Below are 18,712 nucleotides of genomic sequence, written 5' to 3' on the forward strand. Positions count from 1 at the left end.
GAATTTATTGAGCTCTCTCTCTGAATCTATTTATCACATGCTTAGGTACCACATGAATCTTATCTATTACTAGAGTTCACAGATCATTAGGCGTTCAAGTTGGAGGGCATCTGAAGTATCACTGAGTTTCATTACCCCCTCATTTTACAAATTATAAAATGAGACTAGAGGCCAGTTTTCCTGACTCCTTGTCCAATATCCTTCCCACTCCACTCTAATGCAGCCAGGAAAAGAAAAGAACTCCAATTCTACAAAAATCATGTGCATTTCAAAAATGTTTTTCATCATTTTTGCTATCAGAGTTCATCTGGAAAACCTAGCATCTTTTCTTAAAAGTTGTTTTTTTCATTTATAGGATAAGGGGTTTTGCTTTGCTAATACAAATGTACAAAAATAAAAGAAATGTCATGGACTTCATAGAAAATGTTCAGAATGAATTTACTGGACTAAAGTACATAAGCAAATTCAATATTCCTTTGGTCATGTTACATCCTTAGATAATTCATCCCTATTTTATATACACATTATCATACTATCATTTTTTCCACCAACAAAACCATAAAGGAATCAGTAAGGATGAAGGCAGGTACTTGTTGACCAACACATGTGGATTAAACTGTAAACATAAAAGAAAAAGAATGCTTTGAGCCAAGATTTGGTTTTCACTCTAACAAGCTCCTTGGCAGTTTGAAACTTGTTATTTTGGTGTCAATACTCCATTTTTTAAAAAAAATTATTTAGGTGGCTGTTTTTGTTTAGAAATTATATTCAGTGTGCATTTGTGCTGTAGAGAGCACACTTCTGAAGGTATAATTATGTTTTTAATCCTGATTTTAAAATTTATTAGGCTAGAAAACGTGCCAAAGTCCCTGTTCAGGAGGCACAGAGGAAGCTGAAGTGAAATGTCCCCGGAGTCCCTGTGGTCCCCATGTCCTACAGAGACTCACACAGGACTTTCAGGACACTGGAAAGATGAGGAGGATTAATGAGAAACTTGGGCTCCATCGAACAGTCAGAGATTTATGAATGGTTGGTGGTGACATCATCCTGATAACAATAAATAAATAACCGAAATACTATTTTCTCAAGAGCAGTCTAATTACATGGCTCATTCTTCTTTTTAGATCATAGTGAAATCACTCAGCCTTTAGTCAGTCACTCTGCTGAAACAAGTTAATCATCTGGAAACTCAGTGACAATCAGTTATCAAATTCTCATTTGGGATACAAGCTGTTTGTCCCCAAGACTGGGGACACTGTATTATCTCTCTGTAATTTATTGCCTCTAAAGGAGGCAATGTCTGGTATTCTATGAGTCAATTGTCTATTCACCAGCATTTCTGAACAGAGATATTAAAATACTTTTAATATTTGATCTGATTATAAAATGTACTTTAAAAGTGAAAGAGAAAAGAGAAATCTCTTATAATTTCCTGACCCAAAGATAACAAGTCTCTTTCCCCAGGTACAGCTCATACTGCATGTGTTGATAATCTAATGTGTGAGTTTGAAAGGCAAGGCTAGATCAGGGACTGGTGAATCTGTCAAAGTAAACAGGGCCCTGTCAGCCATCTGGGAGCTGGACAGTCAGCTGACTTCATCTGGAGACACTGGAGCTCCTTGTACTTTCCACTGAAACCTCAACAAGCAACCAACTATACTCCAAAAAAAAAAACACCTCAATAAGCAGAACACTCAACTTTTGACCATATTTTATAGCAAAGAGATGATGTTTTATAGTAAAAAGGCATGACTATTTACTTGTGAAAGACCACACTTAAAAAAAAGAAAAACCCTCAAAGAATTCTCTTCTCTTTGTAAATATGGAATATTTTTAGAAAAACAGCAAGGAAAGTCCACTCTATAAGACTGAGAATAATATTACCTTCAACGATGTCATGACTTTTTTTTCTAAGGAACTAACACATGCTCTAAATATGAAAATGACAAATTCCATTTATAGTTCATTCTTTCTCATTACTTCTCACTGAGGAAGGTAAGAGAACTCTTCCTATTCATCAGGGAGTTTAAAAATTTAATTTCTCCTTTGTTAACAGCTATAATGACAAATATTATTTGAATTAAAAATATCCCTTCTAATACCCTACTACTGAATGCAATATTCTGACCTCCTACTATGGTGAATTCTACTACACGCTGCTTGAGGAAATATTTTCTCATTTGTTTCAAATGTACTTGACATTTAATTCCATTGAGTGAGTTCTTATTTCTGTCATAAAAAACAGAGATTAAAGAAGGAAATAATAAGCTTCCAGATTCGCACCTTTTTTTAATAGTAGGACACCTCCTGGTTAACCTTTCTATTGTTGATGAAGTTTTCCCTAGAGCAATTACATCAGGGTAAGTGGAAGAAGGGGGAGGAAGCAAGAAAAAGAAGGTTAGAGGAGAGTTTTATAATAAGAGAAAAAAGTTACTAACAAAGGAGAAGAGAGAGTGAGAAAAAGTAGAAAAAGGGGAGGTCAAGAAGATGAAGAGAAAAAGTAGAAAAGGACGCACAGAACATCAGAGTATCAGGGGACTTCCCTGGTAGTCCAGTGGCTAGGACTCCTTGAATGCAACGCAGGGGGCCTGGGTTTGATCCCTGGTCTGGGAACTAGATCCCACATGCTGCAACAAAAATCCTACATGCTGCAAAAGAAAATTAAAGATCCTGCCTGCCACAACTAAGATCCAATGCAGTCAAATAAATAATAAGTATACTTTTAACAAAGATCAGAATATTGGACCATTAAACCTTAAAACTGAATTATAATTCCACAATCCAAACTACAGGGATATATTAGAGGTTTTGGCAAAGGTAAGTCATCAGATAAAATATTATTTTGCAGATATTTATTACCCATTCACAGTCTCCCTTTGTCACCAGCTCCTGAAAACTTATAAGGTATATGTTTCATGTCAAACAGGTAAGATGGCATATTAGGTGATATGATTCCAAGTGGTCATCATTACAACAACAACCAAAGGCCCCCTGGAAATCCTTCAGCAGTGATGTGCAGACCTTGATGCCCATGGTGAGTGCTTCCTTCACCCATCAGATCTTACAGGCTTACCACCCACAGGCCAGTTGTACACTGAACAACGTGGATGTACTTCTATCTACTCCCCCCCGCCCCCCACCCCCAGTGACACTGGTCATCAGATTTACTTTGTTCTGATTACCTGGAAACTACATTTATATTGTAGTTTTCACACCTGTCTACTAAATGGAGTCCCCTCTGCTCTTGTTTTCTATGGGGGCTCCAAGATACTAAGGAACTCTGAAGTAGTTTTACTGCTTGCTTGACTTCTTTTATCTTACACGGATTAAACTACTGATCACTGAATAAATAAAGAATCAGCTAGAATAACTCACCCCCATACTAAAATTTCAGTCATTTTAGGGTCTTTGTTTAGATAATTATTTTTCTCAAAGAAAATAAACTTTAATACACCAAATCACCAATCTTTTTGCTCCATTTCTGGGTAACTGCTCCAATAAATTAGGATTTTGAAGAGACTATCAGATGCAGCAGAGTCTGTGATCTCAATTTCTCTAGTTCTGTAGTGTGATCTTTTTAACCTATAAAAACGGAAATGTTCTAGTCTTTTTTTGATTCAAGCAACTCTATGCAGTGCCAGCCACAGAGCTGTAAATTGTGGGGCTTTCTGTATGATAAGCCAACTGGCAGCGGTCTTCATGTGCCACAGGATCTGAGACAACTTCATTTGTGTCTCTCTTCTTGATGTCTCATATCCCTGTTGGCATCACAACTTACTCATCTAAGATGCTTCTTCTGATGAGTGACTCTTGTTCTTCCCTGATCTCTGCTGAAGAGAACATCTCTGCTATTGTTACTGTGCTGGAGGGGAAACATCTGTTGTCTTCAAGTTGCTATTTATCATCATGTTTTCTAACAGTCTCCCATTTCCCACTAGAACATCATAGCCTAGTGATATTATAGCTCTGGATTCCTTCTGTGATCTTCAGAAAACAAGCATTAAAGGGATAATCTGTATGCCAAAACAAAGATTCTTCCTGACTTTCTAATTGCTTAGAGGGTAAAGACATCTCTTAAGAAAACTTCAATTATTTTTTAAAATTTACTTACTTTTAAGTTCTTTTAACTTTGTCTCTCCATCTCTCTGAACTCTTTTTAACTCAAGTTATGAATCATAAATGTCTCCTATTTCTTAACTTTTCTCATTTTTTAAAATTACTGTTGAAATTTTTTACTGAGGTAAATTTCCACACAGGGAAATACACAGATCTCAAGCTTGACAAAGGTACACATCTATGTAACCCATGCTCTCATAATACTATATATAATATATTAATCACCCTAGAAATTTCCTCATGCTCCTACTCAGTCAATTCCCCATCCCTGAAACAATCACTAATCTAATTTCTAGCACTTTTGATAATATCATCTATTCTAGATTTCATGTAAGTAGGATCATACAGTAAGAATTATTTTGGGTCTGGCTTCTTTCATTCAACATAATATTTTTGAAATTCAACCATGTTGTTTCAGCTATCAATAAGTTATTGCTTTTTATTTCCGAATAGCATGCCACTGTATGAATGTATCACTATTTACCCATTCTCCTGTTTATGGGTACCTGTGATGTTACTAGTTTTTTGCTATTAGGTGTAGTTCTTTTTAGTTAAAAAAAAATCAAGATTTCTCACCATTCATATGGAATACTGACCGTGTTTATATGATACTAAAATAATTAATTCATAAAAATAAACTATAAAAAAGGTAGTTGAGACACAAGTAGAACATGCTTAAGTGAAATGTTGAGATAGAGCGTATTTGTAGGTCTTTACTTTCCTTCTAAATTTAGTTATAAGAGGTTTTCCTTCCTATGTTTTTTTTTTTTCTTTTTGGCTATAGGGTTGTCTCGATTGGAACAAGACTCTACTGATCCATCTCCATCAACAGGAGTGTAATCACACTGAACACACTTGATAATGAAGAACTGTCAACAGTGTTGGTAAGTCAGTGTTGCTCTATCCACATTCTTTCTCTCAGTCTCTTGGGTTCAACGGTACATTTGATCTGATGTGGCTATTGTTGTGATCCAGAGGTCTACCTGCATGTGGCCCAGCATCAGGGCCAAGTTAAGGTGGAGAAGCCTCACTCTCATCAAGCCTGAGGCGTCACTATATTCCCATGAAAGGGTTTTGCTGTTCTCTTCACTTGTAACTTTACCTCTCATTTTTTATTTGAACAAAGCAAACAGAAATGGCTGAGAGAATGGGAGATAAAAGGCCACTTCTCTGGCAGCACCAAAGGGAGACCCCCTTTGGGGGTCAAAGCACAGAAGGACTCTATACTCCACACCTCAGGGAGGCAGAAAGACCACAGTGGCATGATAGCACAGCAGAGCACCACAGACACATTCACAGCCCAGGCGCAGGAGCAGCAGAAGTTGTCATGCCTTCAAGCAGGGATCAAATGGAGCAATCATCATGAAGGAGTGAGTGATTAGGACAGGCAAGAAGGCTACCTGTGCGGACCAGTCACCAAAAACTAGATGAGACAGGGAGGATTCAGTGGATATCTGTAGGAACAGAGGACTGGGGAATAAGAGGTGTGTCCCCACCTACCCCTTGCCTTTGAACTAATAAGCTCTCTGATACTTAGCTACAACATCAGAAAAATGGGAGAAGGGAAGCTAAAGTTGACCAAAATTTAGTTTTCACTATTAGCAGAAGGCATACAATGAAAAGAAATTGAGTTAAAAAGAATAACGAAAGTTTTATTTCTCTGATACCCAATTTTGTGGACAGAATTCATAACTGTAACACTTGTGTAAGCCTAAATAATTTCTGGAAGGACTGACAGAAACTGGTAACAGTTGATTCCTCTAGAGGGACGGAATATAGATCTAGTGTGGGAAGAAGGTTTATTTTTATTATTTTTAATATTATTGAAGTTTTCACTAAGTACATTTATTAATTTTAAAATCAAATCTAATATTTAAGCTAAGCAGAGAGACAGATTCAATACTGAGTTGATGTAAAAAAGTTTCCTGGTTCTAGTCCAATCACTGTCATATACTTGGGATAATAATTTAGCTGGTACGTTCATTCATTATAATAGTAATATCATTGTATGCCCCTTGTTTTTTGTGTACAGTCATTTGTACAAGAGATAAGAAATTCAGATATCAAGAATAATATGAAATGAAGTGGGAAAAAAAGTTGATTTCACTAGGTGAAGTCAACGGAAGCAAATAAAGTGTGAATGACTAAATTTAAACTGATCTCTCTCCCCATCATTGCACAGATGGGACTGTAGTTTCTTAATTTTTCCTTTTGCTTGTCCTTAAAAATTTCAAGTCAAATAATGCACATGATGATTTTCAAACTCTATGGAAGAAACATGCTCATAAAAGCAGAGTGCTTTTCTCTTGTGACAAATTATTGAGTGATATATTGAGCCTTGGGAATTTGCCCCAAAGCAGTACACCCTGAGCTTCTTCCTATCTGGTGGTGCGTGCCAAGGGCATAAAGTTATGGGTTGTCAGTAAGGATTCCCCTTCCTGGTTTTCACAAAGCTGCTCAGTGGCTTCTAATTGGGGTAAAGAAAATCAAAGATAATATCATAAGGGACAAAACTCGCATGTCAATATGTATACCAAGAAAACAGAGTTCAGGAGAGTGAAAATGCCTGGTAGTGGTGGTGGTTCAGTTGCCAAGTCGTGTCCGACTCTTTGTGATGCCATGGACTGTAGCCCTCCAGAGGCTCTGTCCGTGGGATTCTCCAGGCAAGAATACTGGAGTGGGCTGCCATTTCCTTCTCCAGGGGATCTTCCTGGATCTCCTGCAATGCAGTTGGATTCTTTATGAACTGAGCCAACAGGGAAGCCCAAAAACTGCCTATGTTGGTCGAAAGCAAGAGAGAGCTTTGTTATGTTATTGGAAATACTTCACTGGAATAGCTGATTGTATTGGTTTTTAACTTTAGGGAGCTTACATCTACTTTAAGGGAGGGGTTAAGATATTTAATACTCTTTGTTTCTCCCTTCTCTATAATTCTACTGTATTTTCATTAATATATTATATAATATAGATATATTTAATTTGAAGTCTGTTTTTGATCTGAATACAGTAAGAGAAGACTTGGGGATTCATTTACATAAATTGACTGAAGAATATTTTAATAATAATGACTTGGGATCATATCTGAGCTCCTGAGAGGCAAGTAGACCAAAATGCAAGTATAGCATAGGAGGAAGAAAGAAAGGGAAGAAGGAGGGAGACAAAAAGGTAGAGTAGGAGACAGAGAATAGGAGAGGCAAAGAAGGAACTAATTCGTACTGAGCAGCAACAATACATTAGGAGATGCGCCAGACCTTTTCAGGTTCATCAAACTTTAAAATAATGGCGTTAGGAAAATACTCGGCTCACTTTTACTGACAAGAAATGTGGCTCAGAGAGGTAAAGCAAGCTTTGTACTATTCTCAGATACCCAGCTGGCAAGTAGCTAGCTTGAAAGTCCACGCAGACAGACCTGATTTCAGAACTTCTGCCACTTATGTTCAACAAAGCCATCTCTCAAATGATGAGAGCTTCCTATGTTATTATTACTATTATTATTACTTTTTAATCGTAAGGAGACTAGATGAAGGAGATTGTGGTCAATAAGGGATAAAGTAAAATTACTCTGAAGCATATTTGATAGAAGACAGGAGTGCATGGCTTTTTAAAGTTAATAAAAGGTTTTCTAAACAGGAGGAAAAACCATAGGTTAAGTAAGTGGGACACAAAATCCATAACTTCGGTCAAGAAAGCATCTACCAGATCAGTCATGAAAATGGGTGAAGCAAAATCAATCACGTTTTATTGATTTCAAAAATAACAGAATTTGGACCACATAAAAGTCACATTTTGTATTTGTCAAGAAAACTCACTGAAGAAAATGAATTAGCTTGACACAAATGAACTCGCCTTGAAAGAAACAAGTCATCTGATAATATCTATATTAATGGGATATAAAAAAGCCAAATGTGAGGAGAATGAGAGAATTTTTCTTCAATAGAAGTAGTGCTTAGAAAGTTTTTGGCTTTTCCTTAATAAAGATTTTCAACTTATTTTAAGAAATTTATATTTAGAACATGTTCAGAGGTAAGTGAAATCTTTTTGATAAGTTATCTCTTTAATAGTGTATGAATCATAAGACTATGTCTCTGTCTAGTCTGATTTTTTTGTATACTTGTACTCTCTAAATCTATATTTCTTTCTAGAAAAGACATAAGTTCCTGTTTGTATTTAAGCATCAAGACTTTCTAAACCTCTATGTCATCTTCAATTCTCAGGTTAAGGACTACTTTCTCCAAGAAACTCTCAGTAGAGTCAGCCTTTCTTTTCTAGAACTGTAGTATGTTATTTATAACACTCAAGGATTTCTATCCTGAATCATAAGCTTTTTAAAAATGTGTTTTAAGTGCATCCTCTACTGAACTATAAGCTACTCAAAAGAAGGAATCACATTCCTTTTTAATGTACTATATAAATAAAATAACTATGGTTTGATATTTGTTGAACAGTGAAAATAAGGAAAAACAAATTAATATCATATGCAGACATTTGAGGATGAAGTGGTTATTCTCTTCCTAGTCTTGAATATTGCTTGGGTTTTGGTTACAACCTGATTACATTAGAGCTTCTAATTTATCTTGAACTCTTATTTATGTACACAAATCATTTAGTACCACAGAAAATAACATTTTCAGATATTCTCTCAAATTATGTAGACTGACTATAGCTCTCAATGGATAGACTCATTTCTCCAAAGTCAGAAAAATACAACAAACTGCCAACAAATTCATGCATCCATTTATAAGTTTCTAATGTATGTGTTTTGGTTAATTCTTTCTTTACCCTCCAAAATCCCATAGGGTTGTCTCTAAATAGCTTTGGAAGGAAAGACTAGAGTATAAATGAGGTAATCCAGTAACATATAAGTTATTTGGAAGTATGACTCAAAAAATCTGTCAGTTTCAGATAAGTCATTTCCCTTCTTTCCTTTAACATAAATGTAATTATTAGGCATAATAAAGCACAATGTTTTCTATGTAAATAACTTGTACTACTGAAAAAAACTGACCAAACCCATGGCTTTGAGGGGTACCTAGATTCAGTTCTTAAAGAAGTCAGGAAATAGACAATAGACATACTCTAGGTGACATTAATCCCAGTTCCTTAGTTGAACAATTCTCATTGATAACGTAGAGCTAAAGAGCAATTTAATTTTATGTAACTACTCCAAGGAAGCTTTTTTTTTTTTTTGCCTTTTATAGACCAAAGTGAGGCATGATCCTTTAACTTACCATATGTTTGGATTCAATTCCTTTTGGTGGTAGGAGTCAAAATCATCTCGTAGGATAATACTGTCACTATGAATTTCAGCTAAAGGAAGACAAAGATTTAGAAAAGGGTTATACTAAACAATAGATTTAGCTATGCAAAAGAGTCAACATGCTACATTTATGATGAATAACAGTATTTTAAACTAAAATTGAAGTTTAAACAAGCAGCTAATTGCATTTGCTGTGCCCCTAAACTACTAAGTAAAAGAATAACTCTGCTGTTTAGAAGTCTGGAAACCAGAGCCCCCAAAGAGAACCCTACCAAAATGTCACCCAGGTCACAGAGGTGGGAAGACCAAGGTTAGCACTAGCCTACAAGGAGAGGTCACATAAGACTTGCCCCTCACAGCTCAACACATCCAGAATAGAGTCAGTGCCTAACTCACTTTAGAGCAGTGAAGGGAACAGAACATTGTGGCTATTTGTTGTCAGCTAACATTGCTGTTATTTACTAACCCATCTCCTCTTCTCTTTCTTACTACCCCTCTTGCCCTGACTTGCTTTTTCTCATTCCCTATATTCACTCATTTTTTAAAATTTACTGTGTGCCAAATTGTTAACATTTTCCCCTTCAGAGCTGCATAGGAGAAATTATCTACACACGTAAGTAAAACTTCTAAATAAAGTCATGTTAGAAGTCAGGAGGAATGGCAGAAAACCATCCATAGTCTTAAATATATTATTGTTACACCTGAGATTGTATTAAATACTTCTTTTTAAGTTATAGAAGAATTCAGGTCATGCCAAGAGCAAAGAATCTTTTCATTAACTGTAGTGTATGTGATATTTCCATTGAATAGAGGATGGACAAGTAAAAACAATTTCATGGCCAGCTACAATATAAGTAGACTCATTTTTAAAGTTGTATGAGGAATGATAATTATTTCTCCACAAATTGTAAAAAATGAATTTGGTGCTTGAAAATCTTCTCATCTGATTCCCATGGTTTGCTTGGGAAATTTGTTTGAGCTAGTATAAATTCTCTGGGTCTATATAATTTTGTTTGGACTAGTTTGCACATGCTTTTTAAAAAAATGAAAATCATATAATCTGATTAATAAAACATAACCCCAAATTTTTATTTTTTCCAAAAGTGATATTTTACCCTTTTGGGGGGTTCACTTGTATATAATTTATTGAACTGACTGAAGGATTAAATATCACCTCCAAATACCACAAAGTTCACTTGCAAATTCTCTTTGGTAACAATGCCACCTGCAGGCACCCTCACCCTCTTTATATCAGGTATGCCAGTAGGTAAGCACATAACGAAGTCGGGAAAACCAGTGAATCAGCATGTATTGAGAGAAATGGCTGTTCAGACTCAAAGCCTTAGGCTCGACAACAGGAAGAATATGGATTTACACTGGAGAGAACACTGTCATGTCTTCTGTGCTTGGGAGTGATTTAATGATTCCTCTGAGTGATTAGATGCAGTGTCTGAAATGCCTACAGGGTACTGCTCTCTCAAATACCCAATATGGCTGAGATGCGGCTGGGCCACTGTGGGTCACCAGCCTGCCTCAGCTGCCAGAAGGCATGCTTCTAAGTGCTTGCGTTCATCTGCCAAAGAAGAGGAGCCCCAAGCTGTAGCATTACATAAAAGTAGAGCTTCTCAAGGCAGATTTTCCAAAGAGAAAAATAAATTAATTGGGTTTATAGGTTGAAAGAGAAAGCCCAAGAGACAAATACTGACCCATCTGCAAGTCCCACAGTGACAGACAGCTGAAAAGGCTGGAGTCAGATAGGATGATTTCTTTTCATTCTTATTAAATAGTGTGTGTAGGAAACTGCTTTTAAAATCAGTCTTCACTGTCATATATGAGAAATTTAACTCTTAAAGATCATTTGCTTTCCAGAGATTTTTTACAGAGTCATGGGTAAGCCTCTATGGTTATTTGTTCATGTATTGCCTTCTTTCCAAATATTATTATTACATATATATATATCCCTGACTATGCTTTAGAAATACAAATTCATCTAATCCTCATAACAACCACAGGAGGTAGGTACTATCATTACTTCTATTTTATAGGTGAGGAAACAGGCATAGAGAGATTAAGTAACTTGCCCAATATCACCATGCAAGCCAAGTGGCAGAGGTGACATAAATCCAGTTTATTTGGCTCCAGAATCCATACTGTACAATCTTGCCTCAAGAACTGCAGCCCACTAAATACATGTCAGAATGAAAAAACCATGAGAAAAATGAGAGGAAGCAACTTTACATGGTGCTATTAAACAAAGCATCCAGTTATTTAGACAATCTCATTTTAGTTTTTGAAGAAATGGCCAAATTATTTCTCTTTTTACAAGCCAGTGCTAGTTTAAGCCAATACTTTGGCCTGATGCGAATGGCCAACTCATTGGAAAAGACCCTGATGCCAGAAAAGATTAAAGGCAGAAGGAGAAGATGAGACAGAAGATGTTGGAGAAGGCAGAAGGAAGATTGAAGGCAGAAGGAGAAGATGTTGACAGAAGATAAGATGGTTGGATGGCATCACTGATTCAACAGACATGAACTTGGGCAAACTCTGGGAGATGGTGAGGGACAGGGAAGCCTGGTGTGCTGCAGTCCTTGTGGTTGTGAAGAGTCAAACACAACTTGGCAACTGAACAACAACAACACTAGTTTAAGCAGATATCTCAGATCTGCTTCCACACTCATAGCTCCTTGCCTATTGCCTCCATGCTCTACTATTTATGATGGGTAGAGGCTTAGGGGAAAATTCAGCATTAGAATCCTATGCCAAAAGACCAGATCCAACTGGATTCTAAGGATAAATGCAGCAACAGGTTCAAAAGTCCTTCCATTAGCCCAAACTGGACTTTTGGATCACCTCCTCAGTGAGATCTCAGGTTAAAGTATAATCTGGACCTGAGTATGATTTCAATGAATGATCAGAGAATCAGAGAGGGCAGAGAGTTTCCTCATCTCTGTATGCCCTGCTCACATGGCAAAGGAGTGAAACAAGTAGATCTAGCGCTGAGGTCAGTGACACTGGAGTCTCAAATACTCACCTAGATGTGGGTGCACAGTGGCCTCTGTTGGAGCTGGACCAAGAGAGAAAAATGGAAAGATGATTTATTAGCAGCAAAAGCAAAATCCATTAATAAACAATCACAAATATGGTTATAAAACTTAAGCCATACTAAACAAATAAAGAGCTAGATAGAACTTTTTTAGAGGACTAAGAAGAAAATGTCAATTAACGTCCTAAAATAAGATGTCCAACTCACTAGTTAGTTGTTATATTTAAAAGTCATGCATTACTCCTAAAGTGAAAAGTAGAACTCCTTACACACAGGTTAGTTATTTATCATACAAGTTTAGTCAGGTATTCCTTGAAACTTACAATACGAATGTAACGTGAGCACCCATTACATACCATGGGCCATTCTGGGTGTGCAGTAGTATAGGGACAAAAAGCACCCTCCTTGCTCTCAAAGAGCTTACCATCTGGTGGAGATAAGTACAGTATAGTGTAATAAGTGCTATGGGATAGTGTTTAGAGGTCATAGGGTGAGAAGGGCACAAACGAAGGATACTAATTCTAGGCTGCCCAGGAGAAGACAGTGGTCAGGAGAGGCTGCTAAGTTGTGAAAGACTAGCAGGAGGAGACAGGTTGGGGTAGGAGAGGGAAGAGGTGTTTCTTTCTGGAGTGAAAGTGAAATGGCACTGAGAAGTAGGAGAGAATGGTCTTTTGGAACAAGTACAACTATTTCAGCATGACATGAACAAAGTTTAGGAGGAGGGGGTAGTAAAGTGAAGTTTGGGGGAAGATTGGAAGGCCAAGATTATGAAACTGAATGCTAAGGAGTTTGGATTTTACTATGAAAGCATGATGATCTCCTGAACATTTATCAGCAAAGGAGTACCTGTTCAAATATGCATTTTAAGAACAGGCACTCTGGTAAGAGTTAGGAAATAAGGGATACTGGCCAACTGACACTTTGGTGATTTTTTTTTTTCTCAGTGGATTCCTAAATCTAGGAAGAAATGTTGCCAATTCACTTATCTAAAAATTAGAACTATAACAGATATTTTAACATCTTTTACATTCATTAAAGAAGAAATTTAGCTAGGTATTAAAAAAATTAGTTTCTATCACAATTATCAGTGCTCCAGTTATGTTAGATGAAAAATCCACAGTTAAGTTTGTAGTTTGTAATTCAAACTAGAGATGTTTGTCTTATTGCAATTATCAGTTAGAAATATTTTCTAGTCAGTACAATAGTTAGATAAATGTAACAAAACATCTGCAGAGACATCAATTAAATTACCTATCAATTTTAAATGACTCTGATTACTAAGACCTAGATACAATAAAGAGAATATTATGTATTAGTCTATTTTAATCTAAGGAGTCTATCTAAATTGATATCTTTCTTTCCAAAATTATTTTGGCACATGGCATTTTTCACTGAATCACCTCCAAAATAATCATCATGGAAGGGCCATTTAGAAATCATCCTCTGAATCAGAATCTCTGGGAATGGAAACTTGGAATTTGTATTTTTAAAACCTCCTCAGCTGATTCTAACAGAAAGCCAGCATCAAAAATAACTGTCTTGATCACATGATACAATTCTTACTTTTATAGCATGCAAAACTGTTATCTATAGTAAGTATATATCTTTTATCCCAATAAGAAATAAGTTCCTCTAAGACATAAAATATGCCCACTGAAGACATCAGCCTAAAGCTGGTAATAGATTCTCAATAAATACTTAATTGAATCAAATGCTATTTTCTTTCTTAGTTGTAATGTATTTTACGATATTTTGGAAAATAATAACTAAAGATCCAAATGTTTGAAAAATGCCAAAATAAACTCATAATGTTGTTAAAGTTCTTTAGTATAAGCAGTTTGGATAGTTTAAATACCCAACTAATGTCCAGTTGGATTTAACTCAACAAACTTATGTTTTCAATCACTAGTTAGGAAGACTCAGTGTGCTTTTTACAAAATATACCCACTGTCTGAGATAACTAAACATTATTTCCTCAAAAAGAGGAACATAGTACACATTAAACTTGGTGAAATGAAAAGTATTTTTCCTTGAAAAATAGTCTCATGTGTATAGTATAATACACATATATATTTGGTCCAAAATCTAGTAAAGTAATGGACCTGGGAAGCTTATTTTAATCATCTCTCAGTAAGCAACTATATCAACCTAGTTTTATGCAGTGTAAAAGAATTTTGTAAGCTTGTAGAAAGTTCACCATCCTTTCTGAATTTTGTAAGCTTGTAGAAAGTTCACCACCTTTTCTAAATTTATCGGAATAAATAGACCACAGAAGAATTGGAGTAAGTAGCCTGAAGAAGTATAATATAGTTCAACAACATATATTACACTCCCACTTGGATACTAGTACTTGCTTTGCCTCATACTACTGATTTGGATGAATTACTAAGATCCTGAATTATATTAATTTTCCAAAAAGGTCTTAACTCTTTCCTTTATTAAGTATAAAATGTATGCTTCAGAAAGATCCTAGCTTGTCAATCTTCCAATGCGTGTAGTGGCATACCTCCAAGCATACAGTTCTTGCTCCTTTCCATTGAACTGACTCATCCTTCTAGATCGACTGAATGTTTTATCTCAATGTTCTGTTGGTCTGTTTCTAATTCTCTGCCTCTCCAAGGACTCTAGACTGCCCCCACCCATCATCAACTTTGGTCTAATTTCACAATTCCTTTGAATCTGAAATTGCATGACTGATAGTAGCTACCACATAAAGTTGCCAAATGGCTTAAACTGGGAAGCTTTGTTTCTAAAAATGAGAAAGAACAAAAATGTTCCTAAAGAAATAGGCTCTGGCTTTGGAGAAAATAGGATAGGACACATGTTTAACAGAAGTATAAGACATCTTAATTCTTCCAAGTGCCTCTGAATCATGCTAAGAAGACTAGGTCAGATGATGACCACAGGCAGACACAGGGGAGGATGCGCTGAAAGTGAGGGCCCTGCTAGTTGTCAGAGGAGATTGAAGGGACAGGAAGACAACAACAACCTGGAGTTGTTCTGTACTCAGAAAGGTGACTGAGGGGGAGAATTTCATAATATGGTCCTTGATTTAGCTTCATTAGTGGGTTTCCCAGGTGGCACTAGTGGTAAAGAACCTGCTTGCCAGTGCAGGAGACCTAAGAGATGCAGGTTCGATTTATAGGTTGGGAAGATCCCCTGGGCGTGGCAACCCACTCCAGTATTCTTGCCTGTAGAATCCCATGGACAGAGGAGCTTGGTCTACAGTCCAAAGGGTCACAAAGAACTGGGCATGGTTGAAGCGACTTAGCACACATGCACATAGCTTCACTGGTGAGACTATATATATAATGGCTGGATAGAAGTTTACACTGTGAGGGACTCACCAAACAGAGCTGTTAACAAATCTGGATATTTCTAGATTCACAAAAACAATTAGTTGTACACCCTACACTACAGAACAAATTCACTTCTGAGAATACCAGGAGTTCATTTTGGTTTACAGAAACCCTTGATTACTTATGAAATCATTTGTCTTTCCATAAATGTTGGGTCAATTCAGATTAATAGGAAGTTTCCACCAAGATCTTGCAAACTCTTATAAACCATGCAATAGTCAGAGGCCAAACTTTCAATAATGTTTTAGAATTAAAGTACAGTTATCATGGGATATCATATCCTGCAGTTGGATTTCACAGATCACTCCAAGGAGTTCCATGAGTACTGGCAATGCATAAACAAACCAACTCATAATTCTGGATATCTATTAATTTTTACTAATCCTAGGCAAGATGGCAACATCACTATCTTGGTTAATAGAACATGTAACATAAAGAATAAATAGATTCATGTTTCAATGAACTCTAGATCTTGTTGAAGACATTAGAACATCTCTGTAATCTTTACCCACAAAGTTAATGTCATTGAGGCACAAAAACTGAAAAACGATGTTCTTTGTAAAGCTTGACAATTTAAAGTAACTTAACTAAATTGGAAATTGAGCTAAAGTTGTATCTTGGTAACTTAAGGAGTATGCCAAATGTCACCAAAATGAGTCAACTCTGTCAAAACCACAGATTAAAAGTGGAATGTTAAACAGGTAAGTTAAAATGAAGATTCTACTTGGCTTTAAAAAATAAAGTGAAACAAGTCAACACAATGTAAGAATCATGATGGAGTCTTACCAAAGCCTCCATGTTTTTTAAAAGCATGTTTTCAGCAAAGGATTAGGATTGAAAGCATGCCAAACTCTGACTTGTTTTTAGTTGAGAAATCCAAAAACTTTTAAAACTTAAAAGCATAATATAGTCTTTTCATACTAGATAGGTAATAAATGTTCGTAAGAATCCAAGTCCCTCATAAATGTGCACTGGTGATTTATTTTTCCAGATTCCTTTCAGTGTTTGTGATAGTGCTACTGAAAAGTTACTCATCCTCCAAATTCTGTAGCTGGGCCCACACAGATTGTTTTGGTAAAATATAAAGCTTTATATAAAAAATGAAATGCTTTAGTGTTATTCTAGGTCTTTCCTTAGCCAAATGTTTTCCAAAATGCTACTTTTAAATGACCTGAATATTAGGTATGTAATTTCACTGAAATTTCATGGGCTATATAAAGAAGATGAGAATGGATTTTTTAATTGATAAGCTAATATAGTTGAAAATAAAATAAACCTGAGTCATTGTTTTTAGAACGTACTTAAAAATTTATTTAAAAAAAATACATTCCTTGTAGTAGAGCTTCCCTTTTACTCAGCATTGCTATTCTTGAAATGGTTTACTAATCTCCATGAATTACAAGAAAAAGACTAGAATTGATTTGAATGAATACAGGAACTCATATTGGTGCAAATTTGATAAAGATAATTATGCAAGGAATAGTGAAGGATTACTATGTGAAACAACTGTAAAGAGATCCAACTTACAACAAATAAATTCACATCATGTAGACTGAGGAGATCTAACATGAAAAAGGTAAATTCAGTAGCAAAGTTTTCAAAGAAAAATATGCTTTCTTATTTCTTTAAACAAGGTTATTATTCATCCATTTTAAAACACAAGTACAAAGAGCATGTACTGACACTTTGTTGAGTAAATGAACAACAGGACTCAGCCCACGTATGTTAACATACCAGTGTGCTGGTGCTGGGTCCAGAGTTGCAAGAGTTGAAGTTACTAAGGAATATGTTCACATTTTTGGAAGGTGAGTTTTTTTTTTAATAGTTTGTTATTTTTCACTCAGTGTGAGTTAATCTGACCTCCACTATAATATGAAAGTAACCAGTTATCAGTCTCTTCCCAAACTTTTAAACACAGCTAATGTTAAATATCCACAGCTGGGTATTGTTTTTTGTGGATATTTAACATTAGCTGTGTGGATGTGACTGGTGATAGAAGCAAGGTCCGATGCTATAAAGAGCAATATTGCATAGGAACCTGGAATGTCAGGTCCATGAATCAAGGCAAATTGGAAGTGGTCAAACAAGAGATGGTAAGAATGAATGTCGACATTCTAGGAATCAGCGAAGTGAAATGGACTGGAATGGGTGAATTTAACTCAGATGACCATTATATCTACTACTGCGGGCAGGAATCCCTCAGAAGAAATGGAGTGGTCATCATGGTCAACAGAAGAGTCCGAAATGCAGTACTTGGATGCAATCTCAAAATCGACAGAATGATCTTTGTTCGTTTCCAAGGCAAACCATTCAATATCACAGCAATCCAAGTCTATGCCCCAACCAGTAACTCTGAAGAAGCTGAAGTTGAACAGTTCTATGAAGACCTACAAGACCTTTTAGAACTAACACCCAAAAAAGATGTCCTTTTCATTATAGGGGACTAGAATGCAAATGTAGGAAGTCAAGAAACACCTGGAGTAACAGGCAAATTTGGCCTTGGAATACGGAATGAAGCAGGGCAAAGACTGATAGAGTTTTGCCAAGAAAATGCACTGGTCAGAACAAACACCCTCTTCCAACAACACAAGAGAAGACTCTACACATGGACATCACCAGATGGTCAACACCGAAATCAGACTGATTATATTCTTTGCAGCCAAAGCTGGAGAAGCTCTATACAGTCAGCAAAAACAAGACCAGGAGCTGACTGTGGCTCAGACCATGAACTCCTTATTGCCAAATTCAGACTTAAATTGAAGAAAGTAGGGAAAACCACTAGACCATTCAGGTATGACCTAAATCAAATCCCTTATGATTATACAGTGGAAGTGAGAAATAGATTTAAGGGCCTAGATCTGATAGATAGAGTGCCTGATGAACTATGGAATGAGGTTTGTGACACTGTACAGGAGACAGGGATCAAGACCATTCCCA

At 36.2% G+C, this 18,712-nt stretch overlaps 1 protein-coding gene across 1 annotated transcript in view; it reads right to left on the reverse strand.

Annotated features, from left to right (window-relative positions):
* Positions 1-18,712, reverse strand: part of LOC104990283 (reelin) — a 531,703-nt gene that overhangs the window by 249,650 nt on the left and 263,341 nt on the right. The window contains exons 5-6 of the mRNA XM_010842284.1: positions 12,405-12,437; positions 9,345-9,423 (exon numbers count right to left, since the gene is read on the reverse strand). Coding sequence (XP_010840586.1) covers positions 9,345-9,423; positions 12,405-12,437 — 112 coding nt within the window. The remainder of the gene's footprint in view (positions 1-9,344; positions 9,424-12,404; positions 12,438-18,712) is intronic.

This window comes from Bison bison, unplaced genomic scaffold (genome assembly GCF_000754665.1).
Source record: "Bison bison bison isolate TAMUID 2011002044 unplaced genomic scaffold, Bison_UMD1.0 scf7180017864175, whole genome shotgun sequence".
Lineage (NCBI taxonomy): Eukaryota > Metazoa > Chordata > Mammalia > Artiodactyla > Bovidae > Bison > Bison bison.